The sequence below is a fragment of the Sorex araneus genome, chromosome X, assembly GCF_027595985.1.
Source record: "Sorex araneus isolate mSorAra2 chromosome X, mSorAra2.pri, whole genome shotgun sequence".
Taxonomy (NCBI): domain Eukaryota; kingdom Metazoa; phylum Chordata; class Mammalia; order Eulipotyphla; family Soricidae; genus Sorex; species Sorex araneus.
Window position 1 is genome coordinate 59,015,798 of NC_073313.1, and position 16,156 is coordinate 59,031,953.

The 16,156-nt window shown below is 61.4% G+C and overlaps 1 protein-coding gene across 5 annotated transcripts in view; it reads right to left on the minus strand.

Moving 5' to 3' along the window:
• Nucleotides 1-16,156, minus strand: part of ATP2B3 (ATPase plasma membrane Ca2+ transporting 3) — a 39,823-nt gene that overhangs the window by 17,496 nt on the left and 6,171 nt on the right. For 3 of the 5 annotated variants that reach the window (XM_055120113.1, XM_055120115.1, XM_055120117.1), the window contains exons 2-15: nt 11,028-11,319; nt 9,049-9,246; nt 8,701-8,958; nt 8,491-8,616; nt 8,118-8,243; nt 7,613-7,720; nt 6,570-6,611; nt 5,654-5,818; nt 5,351-5,565; nt 4,792-5,034; nt 4,050-4,291; nt 1,863-2,097; nt 619-798; nt 248-335 (exon numbers count right to left, since the gene is read on the minus strand). In XM_055120113.1, coding sequence (XP_054976088.1) covers nt 248-335; nt 619-798; nt 1,863-2,097; nt 4,050-4,291; nt 4,792-5,034; nt 5,351-5,565; nt 5,654-5,818; nt 6,570-6,611; nt 7,613-7,720; nt 8,118-8,243; nt 8,491-8,616; nt 8,701-8,958; nt 9,049-9,246; nt 11,028-11,217 — 2,416 coding nt within the window. In that variant the 5' untranslated portion in view covers nt 11,218-11,319. The remainder of the gene's footprint in view (nt 1-247; nt 336-618; nt 799-1,862; nt 2,098-4,049; nt 4,292-4,791; nt 5,035-5,350; nt 5,566-5,653; nt 5,819-6,569; nt 6,612-7,612; nt 7,721-8,117; nt 8,244-8,490; nt 8,617-8,700; nt 8,959-9,048; nt 9,247-11,027; nt 11,320-16,156) is intronic. The other 2 variants (XM_055120114.1, XM_055120116.1) reach the window with 1 other exon arrangement.

A 16,156-nucleotide genomic window follows, 5' to 3' on the forward strand; every position in this document is an offset into this window, starting at 1 on the left:
GTGTGCGCTGGGGCTCAGGTTTCTGCTCAGAGGAGACCACAGCCTCTACCAAGCAATGCCAACCGTTTGTTATCAGGGAAGGCTGGCCTGGCATGTTGGCCTCTGACACCCATTTTCCTGTTGGAAAAACTGAGGCATAGGAAGGGAGTAGTCTGTGGCAGCAGCTGGTCATGAGCAGAGGCCCTTGAGTCCGAGGTAGACCCTGAGCCCTCTGGCTGCACTGTGTGCAGGCCTGAGGTTCCATTACCTTTGACCAGAGTGTGCTTGTCGGTGGGGGACGATCGGGCCAGGACCCTCAGCTTGGGCCACACCTTATCCAGACGCTCCTGTTCAATCTAAGAAGGAAGAGCAAGTAGCTCAGAGCCCCAGGTAGGTGGCAGCCGGCCAGAGGGAGGGCTAGCAGCAGTGAGTGTGGGCGGGCAGAGTTGGGCGGTGGGAGGGTGGGCAGTGGGTGTGGCGGAGCTGGACGGCCAGCAAGTGGAGTGGGCCCTCAGGCGGGTGGCAGGGCTGCCGCTTGCGCACTGGCAGGCAGTGTGGGCGGGCAGAGCGGGGCCGTGGGCAAGAGGAGGGGAGCGGCGGGGTAGTTGGCTATGGGCATCGGGCGGCGGTGGGCAGTACCTCGCCCTTCTCGTTGCGGATGCGCCGGTTGAACTCCTTGCCCTCCAGGCACAGGAAGTCCTCTCCAGGGTGGATGATGCCACACTTGGCGGCGATGGCCCGGGCCGTGTTGATGTTGTCGCCAGTGACCATGCGCACGGTGATGCCTGCACGCTGGCATTTGCGGATCGCTTCCGGAACCTGGGAGAGACCAAGGGTGGTTGGGGCGAGTGCAGGGCCGGAAGGGCTGGAGGGGAAATCTGCATCTGAAGGACCCCCAGAAGGCTACAAGATCCTCACGAAGGCCTGTATGCGATAACAGTAGGTCCAACAGGCAGCGGGGGAGCATCTCCATCACCTCTCAGGGGCCTGGCTCCCGCCCTAATGTCATCGCCCAAGCTGAGAGAAGGGGCCTGGGAGCACCCGGATCTTCCACCTCATGTCCAGCTAGCAAGTGGAGACTCAGAGGTGCTGAGTGGGGCGCCTGTTGAGACTAGACGTCCTGGGGCCCTGAGGATACCTCCCTGGGACCGGGAGTTTGACCCAAGACCTCTCCTTTGCCTTCTCAAAAGGTTGGGTCTAAGTGCCAGAGATCTGAAAGCCACTGCAAGGTGGGTACAACAGCCCAGCAAGAGGAGGAGGTGTCCCCAATGATAAAAGGGTGACTGCACCCCAAGTTCAGTGCAGTGGGGATGGAGCCAGATAGTGCCTGAGAGGTTGGAGGGTAGAGAAGGGGGGGCTCAGTGCGCAGGCATGGTGTGCCCTAGCACTTCCGGTTCCTGCTCTGTGCCTGGGCCCTCAGCAAGACAACAGGGGCCTGCCTCCATGGGGGGCGGTGAAGTGAGGGCCAGGAGTCAGGCAGTGGGGGGTCGTCCAGGCTGGGCAGGTGGGGTGCAGATACACATGGGAGTCCAGGCATGCTGAGGGTCCTCGGACTATGGAGGGAGGGAGTGCACAGGAACAGAAGAGATGGCACCATGAGGATCCAACCACAGGCCCCCTGATACCAGCAGCAGGTACTGGGGACTTGGATCCTGAGCCCCTAAAAATGTGTTCTGACTCTCCAGCTCTGCAAATCTCAGGTGTGCAGGCTTCCGAGCAGGGGAGAACTCTGAGTCCCGCAGCAGCCGAAGCTGCCTTGGTGCTGCCACCATGTGGCCACCATGCGCCTGGCACCAGCTCTGGGCTAGGGCTGTGGTTTAGGGCCCCCGAGGAGCTCCCCCAGGCTGGTGCTGCTAGGCCAAGAGCAGGAAGCACTGCCTGACCTCGGGCCGTACAGGGTCTTCGATGCCCACGACGGCGATGCAGGTGAGCTCGCCAACCACCTCGTTCTCGTTGTCCCAGTCAGGCTCCTGGGTGGCCGCAAAGTCCCGGTAAGCGATGCAGATGGTGCGCAGGCCGTCACACGCCATGGGCTCAATGATCTTCTTCACCATGTCTTCCCGGTCTCGCGGCCGGAAGCCACGCAACTCCCCATTGCTGTTTAAGATGTTGGTGCACCTGCAGAGGAGCCAGGCCAGAGAGGGGTCCCTGAGCCCAGGGGAAACCGCGCTGCCCTACAAGAGGCAAAGGGCTTTCTGTGGGGGTAGAGATGCTCCACTTGTTGTGGCCTGTGAGTGGACCCCCTGTTTCTGCTCTTCCCACAGCACCTCAGCGTGTGACCTGGTTCGCAACTCAGGTGCCTACCAAGTGAAGATGAGGTGATAGCGTGGAAGTGGCCCTCAAGGCCCTGACTGACACCTTCATTCAGAGCAGACCACACGCCTGGCAGCCGGCGACCATCAAGGACAGGGCTACCCAGGGCAGAAATGATATCCTGAAGCACCTTCCCTTTGCATTTCTGGGCTTGAAAGGCGCCAGTGCCAAGCACGGGTCAGGCACCCTCAGAAGAATGGGGGGTCCCTGCATCCCTGGGAGCAGCTAGTGCAGTTCCTTGTGGCCTTGGAGCTGTGAGCTCTGCTGAGCCTCAAAGTTGCCACGAGAGGTGGGCTGGGTGGGCAGAGGGAGCAAAGGGCTGCAGACCCCAGCAAAGAACGGGGCAAGGGGCTGGCTACAGAGGACAGGCAGGGAATGCCCAGGGAGCTCTTCCTGAGCATGAAGGTGTGTACCGTGGCCGTGGCTCAGGCAAAGGGGAAACTGAGGACCATGGGCGGGGAGAAACTGCTTCCAGTTCTTGCAGCCGGAGAAGAGTTGAGCCTGGCTGAGACCCAGAGCCCAGTTGCAGAATTTGGAGAGATAGCAGGTGCTTGCCTGGCATGTGGCCAGGCCAGGTTCAATTCCTGGCACTACCTATGGTCTTTCAAACCTGCCAGGAGGGATCCCTGAGCATAAAGCCAGGAGTCAGCCCTGAGCGGTGCCAAGTGTGGCCCTCTAAAAATAAAGTCAATAGAAGTTGGGCTTTTGGGGGGACCCGGGGGGCACATTGGAGATGCCCAGCCATGGGCACCCAGCAGAAGGCTTGGGGAGGAAGATCTCTTGCCCCTCGGCCCCCAGCAGGTAGCTCTGGAGAGAGGCACCCAGGGGCTGGGACACTGGGAAATGGGCAGGCCACCTCTCCTGGCTCTTTTACTGGGGTGTAATTAAGTCCAACCAGTTCAGAAACCCACAAGGAAGAACAGATCCCCCTGTACACCTTAGCACCGAGAGGTGTGGGCACCCTTCGCTGGTGGGTGAGGATCCCCAGAACCAACTCAAGACAAACAATTGAAAAGATGGCAAAGGACTTGCATCGCCCTTACTGAGGCCAGCCGGTGGCATGGGGTATGGGTTGGGGGGGCACTCCATAAGCGACTGTCAGATGTGCAAGTGGCAGAGCATTGGCCTGACTCTCTCTTGGCACTGCAAGGGCCCCTGAGCATGCTGGGTGGCCCTGGTAGCCCCCCAGATGTCACCAGGCTTTGCAGCTCTGGGTATTATCTCTATAGAAACCGCAGTGTGACATCTCCCGTAGGGCCCTGGATGGCTGTGATAATGATGGTGGGAAGCAGCAAGTGACACATGCGGGTAATGTAGAATGGGGCCGCACCTCCCTAGGACAGCCTCGCTCTCCCAAAGCCCCATATGTTGCCCCACATACCCCAACCCCTTCCCTTGTAAACTGTGGCTGTGAACACTGAGAAGTGCTCTGAGTTCAGAGATATGCTTCTCATCACCCTGCGCTCCTGACAACAGAGTGGCACTGTCCCAAGGAAGGGTGGTCAACAGGGCTGGCCGCGGCATGGAATATTATGCAGTCAGGAAAAGGCCCACCAGCTGGATGACCCGCAAATGGGCCCTGTGAACTGAGTCCACTGGGTCCTGCGTGCACTCATGGCTAGGAAGTCTGGCAGTGGCAAAGCCGGAGTGGAAGCACTCGTATTGCCAGGGGCAGGGGAGAGGGGCTTCCATGGGGGAGGGTGATGCCAATGTCTGGGATGGGAGAGATGGCGATGGGCAGGGAGGCTGACACTAACTTTTTCAGCAGGATCTCCGAGGCACCCTTGCTGAAGAGGCGGAAGCCACCACGGGGCGTGCGGATGACGGTGCTCATGGACTTGCGCACTGAGTTGAAGGTGTACACCTTGTACAGCTTGTCTTCGGGCATCTGCTCCCGCACGGGCTGGGAGTCACACTGCAGGTCGAGGACGAAGCCCAGCAGGGCACACTCGGTCTTGTTGCCCACTTGGCGCGGAAGGCCACCTTCCTTCTCTGGAGGCTGGGGACGAGAAGCAGTGCTGCGAGGGGCTCCCCATGGTGCATGGTCGAGTCCGCCCCCACACCCTGGGGCTCGAACAGTGCGTCCACAACCAACTGGTTTGCACCCTGGAATCTAGTCTGGTTCTACTTGACAGTTTTTTTTTAATTTCTTTCTTTATTTTGGTTTGGGGGCCACACTTGGAAGTGCTCAGAGCTGACTCCTGGCTCCGTGCTCAGGGATTACTCCTGGCAGGGTTTGGAGGAGGCAGCAATGCCTTAGACCCTTTGCTCTCTGTCCAGCCCCCATAATTCTTTCTTTCACATGGGGCTCCCCTTAGCACTGACCCTGGGATGTGCCCAGGGGCTACTCCAAATGGTACTCAGGAGTGCTCCCAGCAGTGCTCAGTGCACAGTACTCCTCAGGGGCCACTCACGTGAGGGGCCCATGAGCCTCTTCACCAGCTCTGAGAGCCCCGCGGGGCAGCCCCGCACCAGCCCGGGGCCACGCGCCCTGCTCACTAGGATTTTCGTGGTGTAGGCACTGTTGATGGAGATAGCGTGGACCAGGAGCTCGAGAATGTTGGGGTTCAGGGCGCTGGGTGCCGGAACCTCTTTGTAGTGGGTGTCCCCGAGATAGGCCTGAACCACGGTCATGCGGTTGGTGGTGAGCGTGCCTGTCTTGTCGGAGCAGATGGCTGTGGCATTGCCCATGGTCTCACAGGCGTCCAGGTGCCGGACCAGGTTGTTGTCCTTCATCATTTTCTGTGAGGAGCACAGAAGGGCTTCCTGGGAGGGGGCTGAGGAGCCACTGGGGACCCGGTGTGTGGCATCTGGACTCTTGCAAGCTGCTGATGGGCAGACTGGACATGCCCCCTTGTGGACCCCTCCTCACTCCTCTGTCTCCAGCATCCCTGGCCTCCATCGGTCTCTGCCTCTCCTGCCCCTGGTGTCCCCCACATTCTTGTGCTCTTGTTGCTGTTCCCCGGGTACCGATGAGCCCTCCCCTGCTGGAACCCCGGGTTTCTCCCAGACCGTTCCTAGCTCCATGCCCCCTATGCGCCGGGTGCACTGCTGGTACCTTGACAGAATACGCTAAGGAAATGGTGACTGCTAGCGGCAGGCCCTCGGGAACAGCCACCACCAGCACAGTGACTCCGATGATGAAGAACTTCACAAAGTACTGCACGTAAACAGGGGTGCACTCCGCCAGCCACACCCGGTCCTCGACGACGAAGGTCTTGATGACGAAGTACAGGACCAGGATGATGACAGTGATGGCGGACATCACCAGCCCTGCATGCCGGGCAGGAGGGACAGACACGGTCAGGGCTGTGGGAGGGGGACAGCCCAGGAAGCAGTCCCTGATCGGTGCTGTGCCTACCTGCTTTCCCAATCTGCACGGCCAGCTTGGTGAGCTTGCCCTGCAGCACGGACTTCTCCTTCCTGGGCACGTTGGCCTTCTTCTTCTCCCGCTCCTCCAGCTCGCCGCCCTCGGCACTCTTCAGGGGCTGCATCTCCATGGCTGCCGCACCCGCCTGCTTCTTCGCTGTACACACAGGAGGCATGGCGTGGGTCAGGGCGGCAGCATCTCCCCCCTCTGTCGCAAGCTCGGCCCCTCCAGAGATGCCCAGACTAGCCCGCACGGTCACGGGAGCATCCAGGGGAAGGACAGACAGACAGACGTACACAGAGAGGAGGTCGCCCTGGACCCGAGAATGTTTCACAACCCAGAGCAGACTCATTGACCAAAGGGTGTCCAGCACTCTCCCCCGAACCCCATGTGCCCCTGACACCCCACTATGACCACACCTTGGGCCGCTCTCCTCCCCCTACTCCAGCTGCCTTTGTCACCTCTGTCACCTCACATGTTCTGTGTCAGCAGCACTGGCCCACGAGGTCCCGTCCATCCCCACCCAAGAGAGAAAAGGACAGCCTGGTTGCCAGTGGCTCGGCTGCCCGTCCCTCTGGCCCCTCCTACCCAGTAGTGTCCCCTACCCTGGTGGCCCTGGGTCCCCTGTGGTGCATGTGACTGCCCAGGTTCATGACTCTGGATGAGAGCTTTAATGGCCCACACTCCCAGCGCCTGGAAGTGACCTTCCACCCACAGCTTTTGCTTTGTTCCCACCCCGCGCCCCATGCTGGGCCCAGCCATTTTATGCCTCACTGCCTTCCCCAGTGCGCCCCAGGGGAGGCGCCCCCACTCAGGAGCTGGTGTGGGAGGCACAGGCCACTCACCTGCTATCTAAGAGCTGCTCCTTGTGGCACCCCTACCCTGCCCCCCATGCATGGACCATTACCTTTGCTCTGGCCACTGTCCACGGCCCCATCCTGCTGCTTGCCTACAATGGAAGAGGAGCAACAGACACAGAGACATAAGGACACCCATGGGCACGGAGCAGTGTGGAGGGCTCACGAGCACACCCTGTGACTGGAAGGGGAGTTTCCAGCTGTCTGCTCCCAGCAACATGGTTTGCAGGGTCCTCCCTCCAGAGCCAGCGCCAGGGGAGCCTAGGGATTCGGCAGCAGGAGGCAGCAGCGGGTGGCCAGAGGGCAGCAGCAAGGCACTTGGGCTAGGGGGGCTCTGGGGACAAATGCAGGCATGCGTGCGGCGCGGTGGGAGGCAGGGACCCAGGCCTGTCCGTTGGGGAACCCCAACGGAGGATGAAGGTGCTCCCAGAAGGTACAGCTGCTCTCGCTTCCGGTTTCTGAGGGCCCCCGAGTCCGCCGGCACAGGACTCTGGGCCAGGAAGCAGCAGGTGGCACAGCGGTTTGATTGTTGTCCTGGGGGCCACGTCTGCTGGCGGATCCACAGCCAGATCTGCCGCCACCCCGAAGCGGCATGGGCCACTGGGCCCCAGGAACAGAGGAGGCAGCTCCGGGCAGCGCCGTCTGGTCTGGGGCCCCCGTGGGGGTGCAGAGTGGGGTGCAGGGTGGAGACAGCCAGAGGGAAGGGGTGGGACAGCACAGAGAAAAGGCACAGTCCCGGGGACCCCCGGAAAGAGGGTGGAGGGGCCGGCTCAGCAGGATGGGAAGAGTGGAAGGAGGGTGCCCCAGGTTGGAGGGAGACTCAGGGTCAAAGCCACCAGGCAGGAGGGCGGGCATGGGGCGGGAGACAGAGGGAGGGTGGGGGCATGGGGCCTGGTGCAGAGGTGGGCACCCCTTTATAAACCCTCCCAAAGCCCGCTGAGCACTAGGCAGCACATTCTGGGCAGGGGAGGGGACGGGGAGCTGGGAGGAGGGGCCTGGGGGCAGTTGGGGTGGGCCTGACTTAAGGGAAGGGGGTGAGTCCACAAAGGTGTCCCGCAACCCCAGGAGCGAGCCTGGAGGGTCCCCTGCTAACCGGCCGTCGGGGTGTCGGTGGAGGGCCGCGCGGCCAGATCAGCCGGACTTCCGGGGGGAGGGGGCCGGGGTTCGCCTACCCACCCCTCGCCCTCCTGCGGGCCGAGTCCTGCAGGAGAGGGGGATGGTGTGGCCAAGGTGCAGCAGGGGGTCCGGGGCGGCTGGCACAGTTCCCAGACCCAGACTGCCCGAGACAGGGGTCCCCCCTTGATACGTGCAGAAGAGCCAGCCCGTCATCTCTCACTGACCTGGGGCACCCCGCACCCTCCCAGCGTGCTCTGGCTCTGTGGCCGGCCTGATGTCCCGGACAGGCAGCACCCCATCCCCACTGAGGTCTCAGACATCCTTTAGGGAGTCCAGTTAGGCATGCCCAGGAGTCCCCCTCCAGGCTCCACCTATTCTTGGCTGCTGGGATGACTTCTCCCGCCCCAGGGGCACTGACCCTGAAAGAGGGGCCCCCACCATGATGGCCGGCTCTCGGGAGCCGGGAGCAGGCCAGGTCTAACCTTTCTTCTCCTTCTTGTCCTCCTCCTCTCCACCGGCCCCGAGCAAGGTGAAGATGATCCCTGTCTGGGAGTTCACACCAACGGCAGTCACCACCATTCTTCCAGAACCTTCCATGACATGGGTGCCTGGCACAGCAACATCAAAAGCTGGAGACTGAGGCTTGCATCGCCAGGATTTCTCCCAGAGTGCCCAGAGGCATGGACAGTGCGCTCAGAGGCCCTCAAATGCCACATCTGAAATCACATCCTGCTGGGCCTTTCCATCTATTTTCCTGCAGGCCCGCACATGGCCAATCCGGAACATTCTGGAAATACTAAGCAAGGGAGACACTCTGCTACCCCCAGGCCCTTTTGGGGTGTCACTGCCCCTCACCTGAGAGCAGCATGGGGTCCTTGTCAGCTGCCTTGCGCACGTGGTCAGACTCCCCAGTCAGCGAGCTCTCGTCGATCTTCAGGTCGTTGCCTTGGATAAGCACGCCGTCGGCTGGCAGCAGGTCCCCTACGGCAGGCGCATCATGGGGTGACCCGCGTCATCGCCACCTCTTGCCCCAGGCCCAGGGGAGAGCACACTGTGCACACTCACCGTACTTGACCTGCGCGATGTCCCCCACCACCAGGGCAGCCACAGGGATCTGGAGAAGCTGTCCATTGCGGATGACGGTGAATTTCTGCTCCTGCTCAATGCGGCTCTGGAGCCCTCGGAACTGCTTCTCCTTGCTCCAGTCGTTGAAGGCCGTAACCAGCACCACACAGATGACACTGAGCAGGATGGCTGCCCCCTCGATCCAGCCGGCCTCCGCCTCACCCTCGTCCTCTGCCCCGGCTGACACGTTGCCGCACGCTGAGCAGGACAGGAGGGACCGGCAGCGGGGCGATGGCAGAGATGCCCCACCAGCGACCCCTCCCGGCCCGCCAGCTCCCTCGTGCTCACCTTCGCTCTCCTCCCCTGGCGGTGCATAAAAGGAGAGTCCCAGGGACACGATGGCCGCCACCTCCAGAATGATGAGGGTCACATCCTGCAGGGCCTCCCACACCAGCTGCAGGAAGGTCTTGGGCTGCTTGGGGGGGATGAAGTTCTGCCCGTAGATCTGCCTGCGCTTCTCCAAGTCGTTGGCATTGTCTGCCAGACCTGGCGTGGACACGTGGGTCAGAAGGCAGCAGCACCAACGGCTGGCCACCCCCACACCTCGCTATCCCCAGGAGCCCCTCATCCCAATGGCCTGTGCCTTGCTGCAGATCCGGGAAGGGGAACGCCAGAGGAGGGGGCCTCGAATGCAGGGAGAAACCCTGAGGCAGCAGCAGAGGAGACCGGGAAGGCAGGTGCCCCCTGCCATGCCCTCATGGCTGCCCCGTGAGACAGCTGCCAGCCCCCCACACCTGCCGTGACTTGTGGAGGCGCCAGCTCTGAGCAGCGTCAGCTGCTGCCCGTCTCTATGGTGACTGGAATGACACGCACAGCCATGCTGCCAACTCTCGAGCAGCTGAGGGGCTTGAGCGTTGGGGATCAGTGCCCCCCACACAGCCCAGCAAGCTGAGGGCCAGGCCTCAGGCCCTGGAGAGAAGCATAGGTGAAGGGGCCCCCACCCAGCCCACAAGCTTCCCAGGGAGCCTGCTGCCCGGACCCCGTCTCCGAGGGGATGCGTGGCAGCTCACACTGTGCTCTTGGTGCTGTGTAGGGGAGCTGCTGGGCAGGAGGAGCCGAGCAGAGGGAGCCCAGAGCACCGTCCTCCCCCCGAGGCCCCAGCTGTGCCTGTCCTTCTCAGGCTCAGAGGTTCCGCTCCCGAGGGCCGGGGACTCAGCTGTCTGTACTGGGCTATTCACTGAGCCTCTTGAGAGCACCCACAGCACTGTGGGCTGCCACTGCCCAAGCCAGCCTGGGCCCTCTGGTTGGCATGGACACAGAGGCCAGATGCCATTAGAATGGGATTAGGACCACACTGCGTAGCTCCCAGCTAATTCAGCCCCCTTTCCAGGCCAGAGGAGAAGGGATGGGGCCCAGGGGTCCACAGGGCCTGCCAGTAAACTTGGTCTGAGAGTCGCTCTGAGAGTCCTCCAATGGCAGTGCCCAGAGCTGAGCACCACTCTGCATGGTCAGCTTGGGCCATGGGGAGCTCAGGCTGCTGGGGGCCAGATGAGGGAGAGAAGTCAAGGCCAAAGCTGCAGGTTTCCTGGGCAGGGGGCAGTGCTCTGGCGCTCCCAGGGGGCCCACCCAGCCCCTGTCTGCCCTTCACCAGGCCGCTCTCCAGAGGCCTTGACATTTCAGATGCTAACGAGGCCAGACTAAGCCACCGCCCCCAGCTCAATCTGCTGCTTCCTTTTATTTGGGGAAGGCTGGAACCTTGACCATAACTAGTCCTTGGCTCCCATGGACCCCCACCCCCTGGGCCTCAAATCCTAGGGGACAGGGCCACGAGGAGGGAAGGCGAGACATCATTTGCTGGGCAGCACCCTTTACCTGGCCTTGCTTGTAGACAGCGAGAAGCCGGCCAAGGCCCAGGGGACAAAGGAGCTGAGATCAATCAGTGCTGGCTGAGAACAGCCTTTCCAGGGAGGTGCCAGCTGGACCCAGGCACCTTCTAGAGAACCTGCCCTCAGCTCCTCATGCGCTCAGGATGGGCAGGGGCTGTGCCACCTCCGCTCAGTACCCTGGGTGCCCAGGGCCCACCATTCCGAGCCACCCACTTCCTCCCCCTCATCCCCCTGCTTTCGAGCCTGTGGAAGGCTCACGCGGCCTTTCTCCACCAGCACATTTCTTGCAAGAGCTGCGTGGGAAGGGATCGGGAGCCCAGCGGCCAGCACACACTCATCGCCCCCCTCTCTAGTCCACCCCAAGAAGGAACACACTTCTCGGCTCAGGGAAAATGGCAGGGGGGGTGGAACGCAGAGTGGGGGCTCGCAGCTCCCACTTACCCTCGGTGGGCGAGGTCTTTAGCCGTCGGCAGAGTCCGTTGACGTCACCATAGGCTTCTTCAATCTTCTGCAGGGCCTCAGCCCCACGGAGCTCCATGAGCGAGCGCAGCTCAGCTAGGGTACACCCGAAGCCCCCAGGTTGGGGGGCCTTGGGGTGGGACTCGATGGAACTGTTGGCCATTTCGTCCATCCTGCCCAGCCTCTCAGCTAGGAACAGGAGGCCACTGAGGTCCCAGCACCCCAACTGGTACGAGAGTGGCGGGGGAGTGGGGCCGTGACCAGCCGCAGACACCTGGTGGGGGGGAGGAAGGCAAGAAGCCAGGCGCACAGTTGAGGTGGCAATTGAGAACATGCCCTGCCAAGTGGCCCTGAGGTGCACTTCACTGCCCAGGCAGGGCCAAGTGCCTCAGGCCTGCCCCCTCGGTCCTGGCCAGCAGGAGCACTGTGTCCAAAGCAAAGGTCTGCTGTGGCAGGAAGAATTGTTGGCGCATGCTGGTGAGCTCTGGAGGCCCTCGGGGCCCCCCAAATCCATTGGGGAAGCCACACTAAGGCAGGGTGACAGGTGGAGACGGAGCAGCAGCAGCCTTGTCCTGGCCCTGCTGCCACCAGCTCTTGCCTGATTAAGACCCACCCAGGCAGCAAGCACTGCCAGAGATGCCAGGCGCTGGCTTCCAGCAGCCTCCTGCCCTCTTCGGCTTGGGGCTGTGCAGGGTTGTAGAGAGCCAGGTCTCGGCAGGATGGAGGGGGCCAGGAAGCCAGAGCAGGGAGCAAGAGAGTGGGGGAAGGAAGAGAGGGTCTCAAGAGAGAGTCCACGGTCACTTGGTGACTCGGCCACACACAGCCTGCAGCCCCCACCCCCAACCCCCATCACCTCTCGCAACCCTGGAACTCAGCACCTTCCCTCTCCTGCAGGGATGGATAGGTACTGTCGCTCACCACACACCAACATGCCCACAGCCTTCTCAGTGTCCAAGGAGAGCAGATGGGGCAATCTGAGTGTGTCCCGTGGCACTTCCCTCATGCAGGAGGGGAAGAGCCCCAAGGCCACGGCCTTAGCCTGCACACGAGCCAGCTGCTGGAGCCCTCCCTGCCAAGCTCATCTCGAGTCCAACAGCCCCTGTGGCACTCCCTGCGGCGCTGCACTGTCAGGAGAGGCCGGTTTGCACACCTGACTCCCAACGGTTTTGTGCAGCTCCCCTTTTGCCAGCGCCCTCCACCATCTCATTTGTGGAGCCCCGCATCCCCACGCAGGCCCCTGGTGTGGGATAGGCATGGGGAAACGGGCTCCCACTGCCCGCTGCTGCGGGGATGGGGGCATCATTGTGAGATAGATGCACAGTGCAGACGGGGGCTCCTTGCCCACGCTGGCAAGGTTGGCAGCAGCCTCCCACTTCATGGTCACTGCCGTTTCCATGGCACCCCTGCCCTGGCTTTCTCTGCCACCCCCACAGCCCTTCCCTTCCTCACTAAGAAAGGTGGTCTGGGGTGCACCCCCCTTTTTCTGCCTCCAAGACCCAGGCCACCAGCCCTATGCCTTCCCGGAGCTCAGAGCTGCCAGAAGGGGTCCCCCAAAGGGTTATGGGCATGTGGGGGTGACACTCAAGCAGCCCAGAGTGAACGGTTCCCCAGCATCTGGACCTGGGGGTCCAGGCTCCACTGGGGGAAGGGTGTAGAAGCAGAGGCTAGTGGCCCGTGGAGAGCCCTCCCCCCCATGGTGGCTGGTTGGGGCCAGGCAGGAGTGACTGCCAGAGGCCAACAGCGAGGCTGGGGAAGGCTGCTTTCCCAGGGTATAGGAATTTAGGGGGCTCTTCTGTGACCTGCTTAGTTCTCAAGGTGATTGCCTGGCTGCAGATATTCATGACTACAGGGGGAGGGGAGAGGCAGGCGGCAAACCCTGGGGAGTCCTATAGGTGTCCCCCACCTCCCTGTCTCCCAGCATTGCTGGCAGGGGTGCAGGAAATCTATGGGGCCGAAAGGGGCAGCAGCCAACCACTGTGTGGACGCTGGGCTCCCTCTCATCACTCACACCTTGATTGCCATCATTTAATGATAAACCTCATGGGCAGGACCCCGGGCCTCTGGCCCTCACTCCTGTCTGGCCCCAACTGGCCAACACGGTAAGCTTCCACACCCTTTCCCCAGCGGAGCCTGGACCCCCAGGCCCAGTGACTTGTTACACCCCCACCTCAAAGCCAGGATACCCCCTTCCTGTCGCCAGAACCTGCCACGTGGCCTCCTGACATCTCTCCCTCCAGGCCCAGGGCAGCATGAAGCTTCCTGAATGTGGTAGGATCCCCCTGCTCTCTTACAACCCCACTCTTAGAGACACCCCATAAGAGCAAGAGGTATCTCCTCTCCATTTTCCAGATAGGTAAACTGAGGCCAGGGGATGTTCACGAGGTCCCACCTTCCACATTCCAAGAAGACGTGGCAGGTGGCAGGAGAGAGGCACCCCAGCCCCCTGCTTGACTTCACCAACATCCCACCTGCTACCGGCCTCACCTTTATAGGAATGCGACCCCGAAACCTAGGGTGCAGCTGAGCCTTTGCCACATCCATTTTACCCAAGTCCCATTCAGAGCAAGCTGGGGTACTGCCCACATATGTCAGTGAGGTCTGGGCACAGCTGAGCTGCCACTCAAGTGCCAGCACCCAAGTGGCGGCAGGGAGCCCAGGCTGTCCTTTCTGCTCTCCTGCCTTACAGCTGGTGACGAGGACAAGCCCCCAGGGCCCCAGTGAGACAACACGTGAGGAAGAGGGGTGGGGTGCCCAAGCCTCAGGGGTACCCCACCTGTGGAGAACCATCTGTCCATCAGTCTTGGGACCCCCACTCAGCCTGTGGGGAATCCTTTACACCACAGGCCACTGCTCAACTGGCTCGGACCTCTGAAAGTCTGGCCGGGTCAACACACGGGGCCACGCAGCACCCCCCTCTCTAGGGCCAACGGCAGCCCACCGTCTTTAACCCCCTCCTACCCACACCTGCTTTCCTGACCCTGAGCTGCGCTGGCAGCAGGAAGGAGCGGACACCTAGACCAGCCTCATTAATATTTCACAGACACTGTCACTGCAGCGCCTGGCCTCATGGCTCCAGCAGGGAGGAGGATGGGGAAAAAGGAGAGAAAAAGGAGAAAACAGACTTAAAAGGCTAGCCCCCCTTTTGCCCCCCTTCCCGTTGCTCCTGGTACAATCTGTGCACACTCCAAGTGGCTGGTGAGGGGAGCAGCTTTGGGCAAAAACAATAACAATAGGCCAGGAACCTGCAACCCTCGAGCACACCCCCTCCTCTGCCCTGTGAACCTCCACCCACGTGGCAAGATGGTGGGCATCATAAAGCCCTGCTCTTCAGCATCAGTCTAGGGAGGATTCTAGAACCTGGAAGTGGCCAGACCCAGAGCCTGACCAGATTCAACCCCCGCCTCTGGGTGGGTGACCTTGGGTGCTATCCCTCCTGGGCCCTGGCCACCTCCAGGAAACTGGAGGTGGCCTCTCTGGATTACGGACTCTTAAGTTGATCTTTGGTTCTGGCCACGAGACATGCTGGTCAGGACCTCCCAGCCAGAGGCAGCACCCCCCTTCCCCAAGGCCGCAGGCACAGCTGCACTTGAGCCCACACATCTGGCTGCCTTCAGGGGCTCTTGAGAGGGCCCCGGGTCCTCCAGTTCCAACAAGCTCCAACAGAGAAAGTAATGTGGCACCTCCGTGTGAAGAGCATTTTCTGCCAAGCCATCCGCAGATGACGCGGGAGCCAGCAAGCCGGGTTCTAGGTGGGGGCTCACACATTAGAAGCTGGAGCCGGAAGAGAGCTTGGCAGCCCGCCCGCGTTCATAGGAGCCAGGAGGGGGCCGCGGACCCAGAGGCCCCGGACTGCAAGGAGCTAAGTCAGGGCGGCACACGTACCCACACACTGCAGGTGGCATCCCCTTGGTGAAGGGGAGGCAATTCTGTCCAGCGGTGCCTGGATGAGAACACGGTGAGGAGGGAGGCGGCCGGGTGCTTTGCAGGGTTTCCTGGAGTAGCTAGAGGCAGAGATGGCAGCGGGGCACTGGGGAGTGTGGCAGGAGGGTGGGAGATGAGGTTCCCTGGGGATGGAGCTCTGTGGGGGACCAGGCCAGGTTCTGGACATGGCTGGTGGCTGTAATATTTCTCTGAAGGCCCCAAACTCGATGCCCCAAATGATGTAGCCAACCTGTCGTGTGCCACCTGACTACGACCATGATTATAGTCCCAAACAGGTTCAGACACTGGCCACACTGTGGTCACAGCTGCTGCAATGACAAGTGTCACTGCCAGGCACAACTTCACAGAACCCACGCACACCCAGGGCCAAGGGACCTTTGCCAGCACCTTCATCCTGCTTAGCTGATAGCTGCCCCATGTAACGACAGAGAAGAGTCGAGGCAGAGAATGATGGGCTTGCTGATGCCTATCACCACAGTTCATGCCCTGTGCCTGGAGCCTCCCCCACCCCCACCCCTACCACCACCATAGAAGGTTCCAGAAGGACAGGCAGGACTGGAGGCCTACTGAGTGGCCTTCCTTTAGGTTTTGCTTTGGTGTATAGTCATCAGCTGGTAGTGATGTTGCTCCCAGTGTTACCAGGAGGGCCAGGGACATCTTCCAGAGATAGCTTGTTCTTGGACAGCCCCAGGGACTAAAGGGAAGGGACAGTTCACTCTTGGCCCTATGTCCTCACTGCTGGCTATGATGCCCCGTGAAGACAAGAGTACCAGCAACTTCCTTGGGCCAGCTTCTGGCCCCGTGTGTGGCGAATGATTTGGAGCCCTGGGGACCAAACAGCTGCATCCCTGCCCTAGGAGGTCTGCCAGTGTTCTTCAAATGGCTGCTTCCCTGAGTGGGGTGTCTGTGACCCGCTCTCCCCTGGGGTATCTCCTTGCACATCCGAAATCAGCTCGGCCTCTCACTGCCTGGGACTTAGGAGCCCCATGCCCACCTCTCTGGCACCCCAGAGGTCAACTGTCGACTCCAAGGCCATAAGGTTGACTGCAGATGGAGAACTGCACTGGCCGGGAAAGTAGCTAGCTGGTGGCATGGGGCACGCTTTCATCCTCTTGAGAGCTGGGGTCATTCGGGAGCTCAGTCAAGGTTCCAGCCTGTATCGAGTCTGT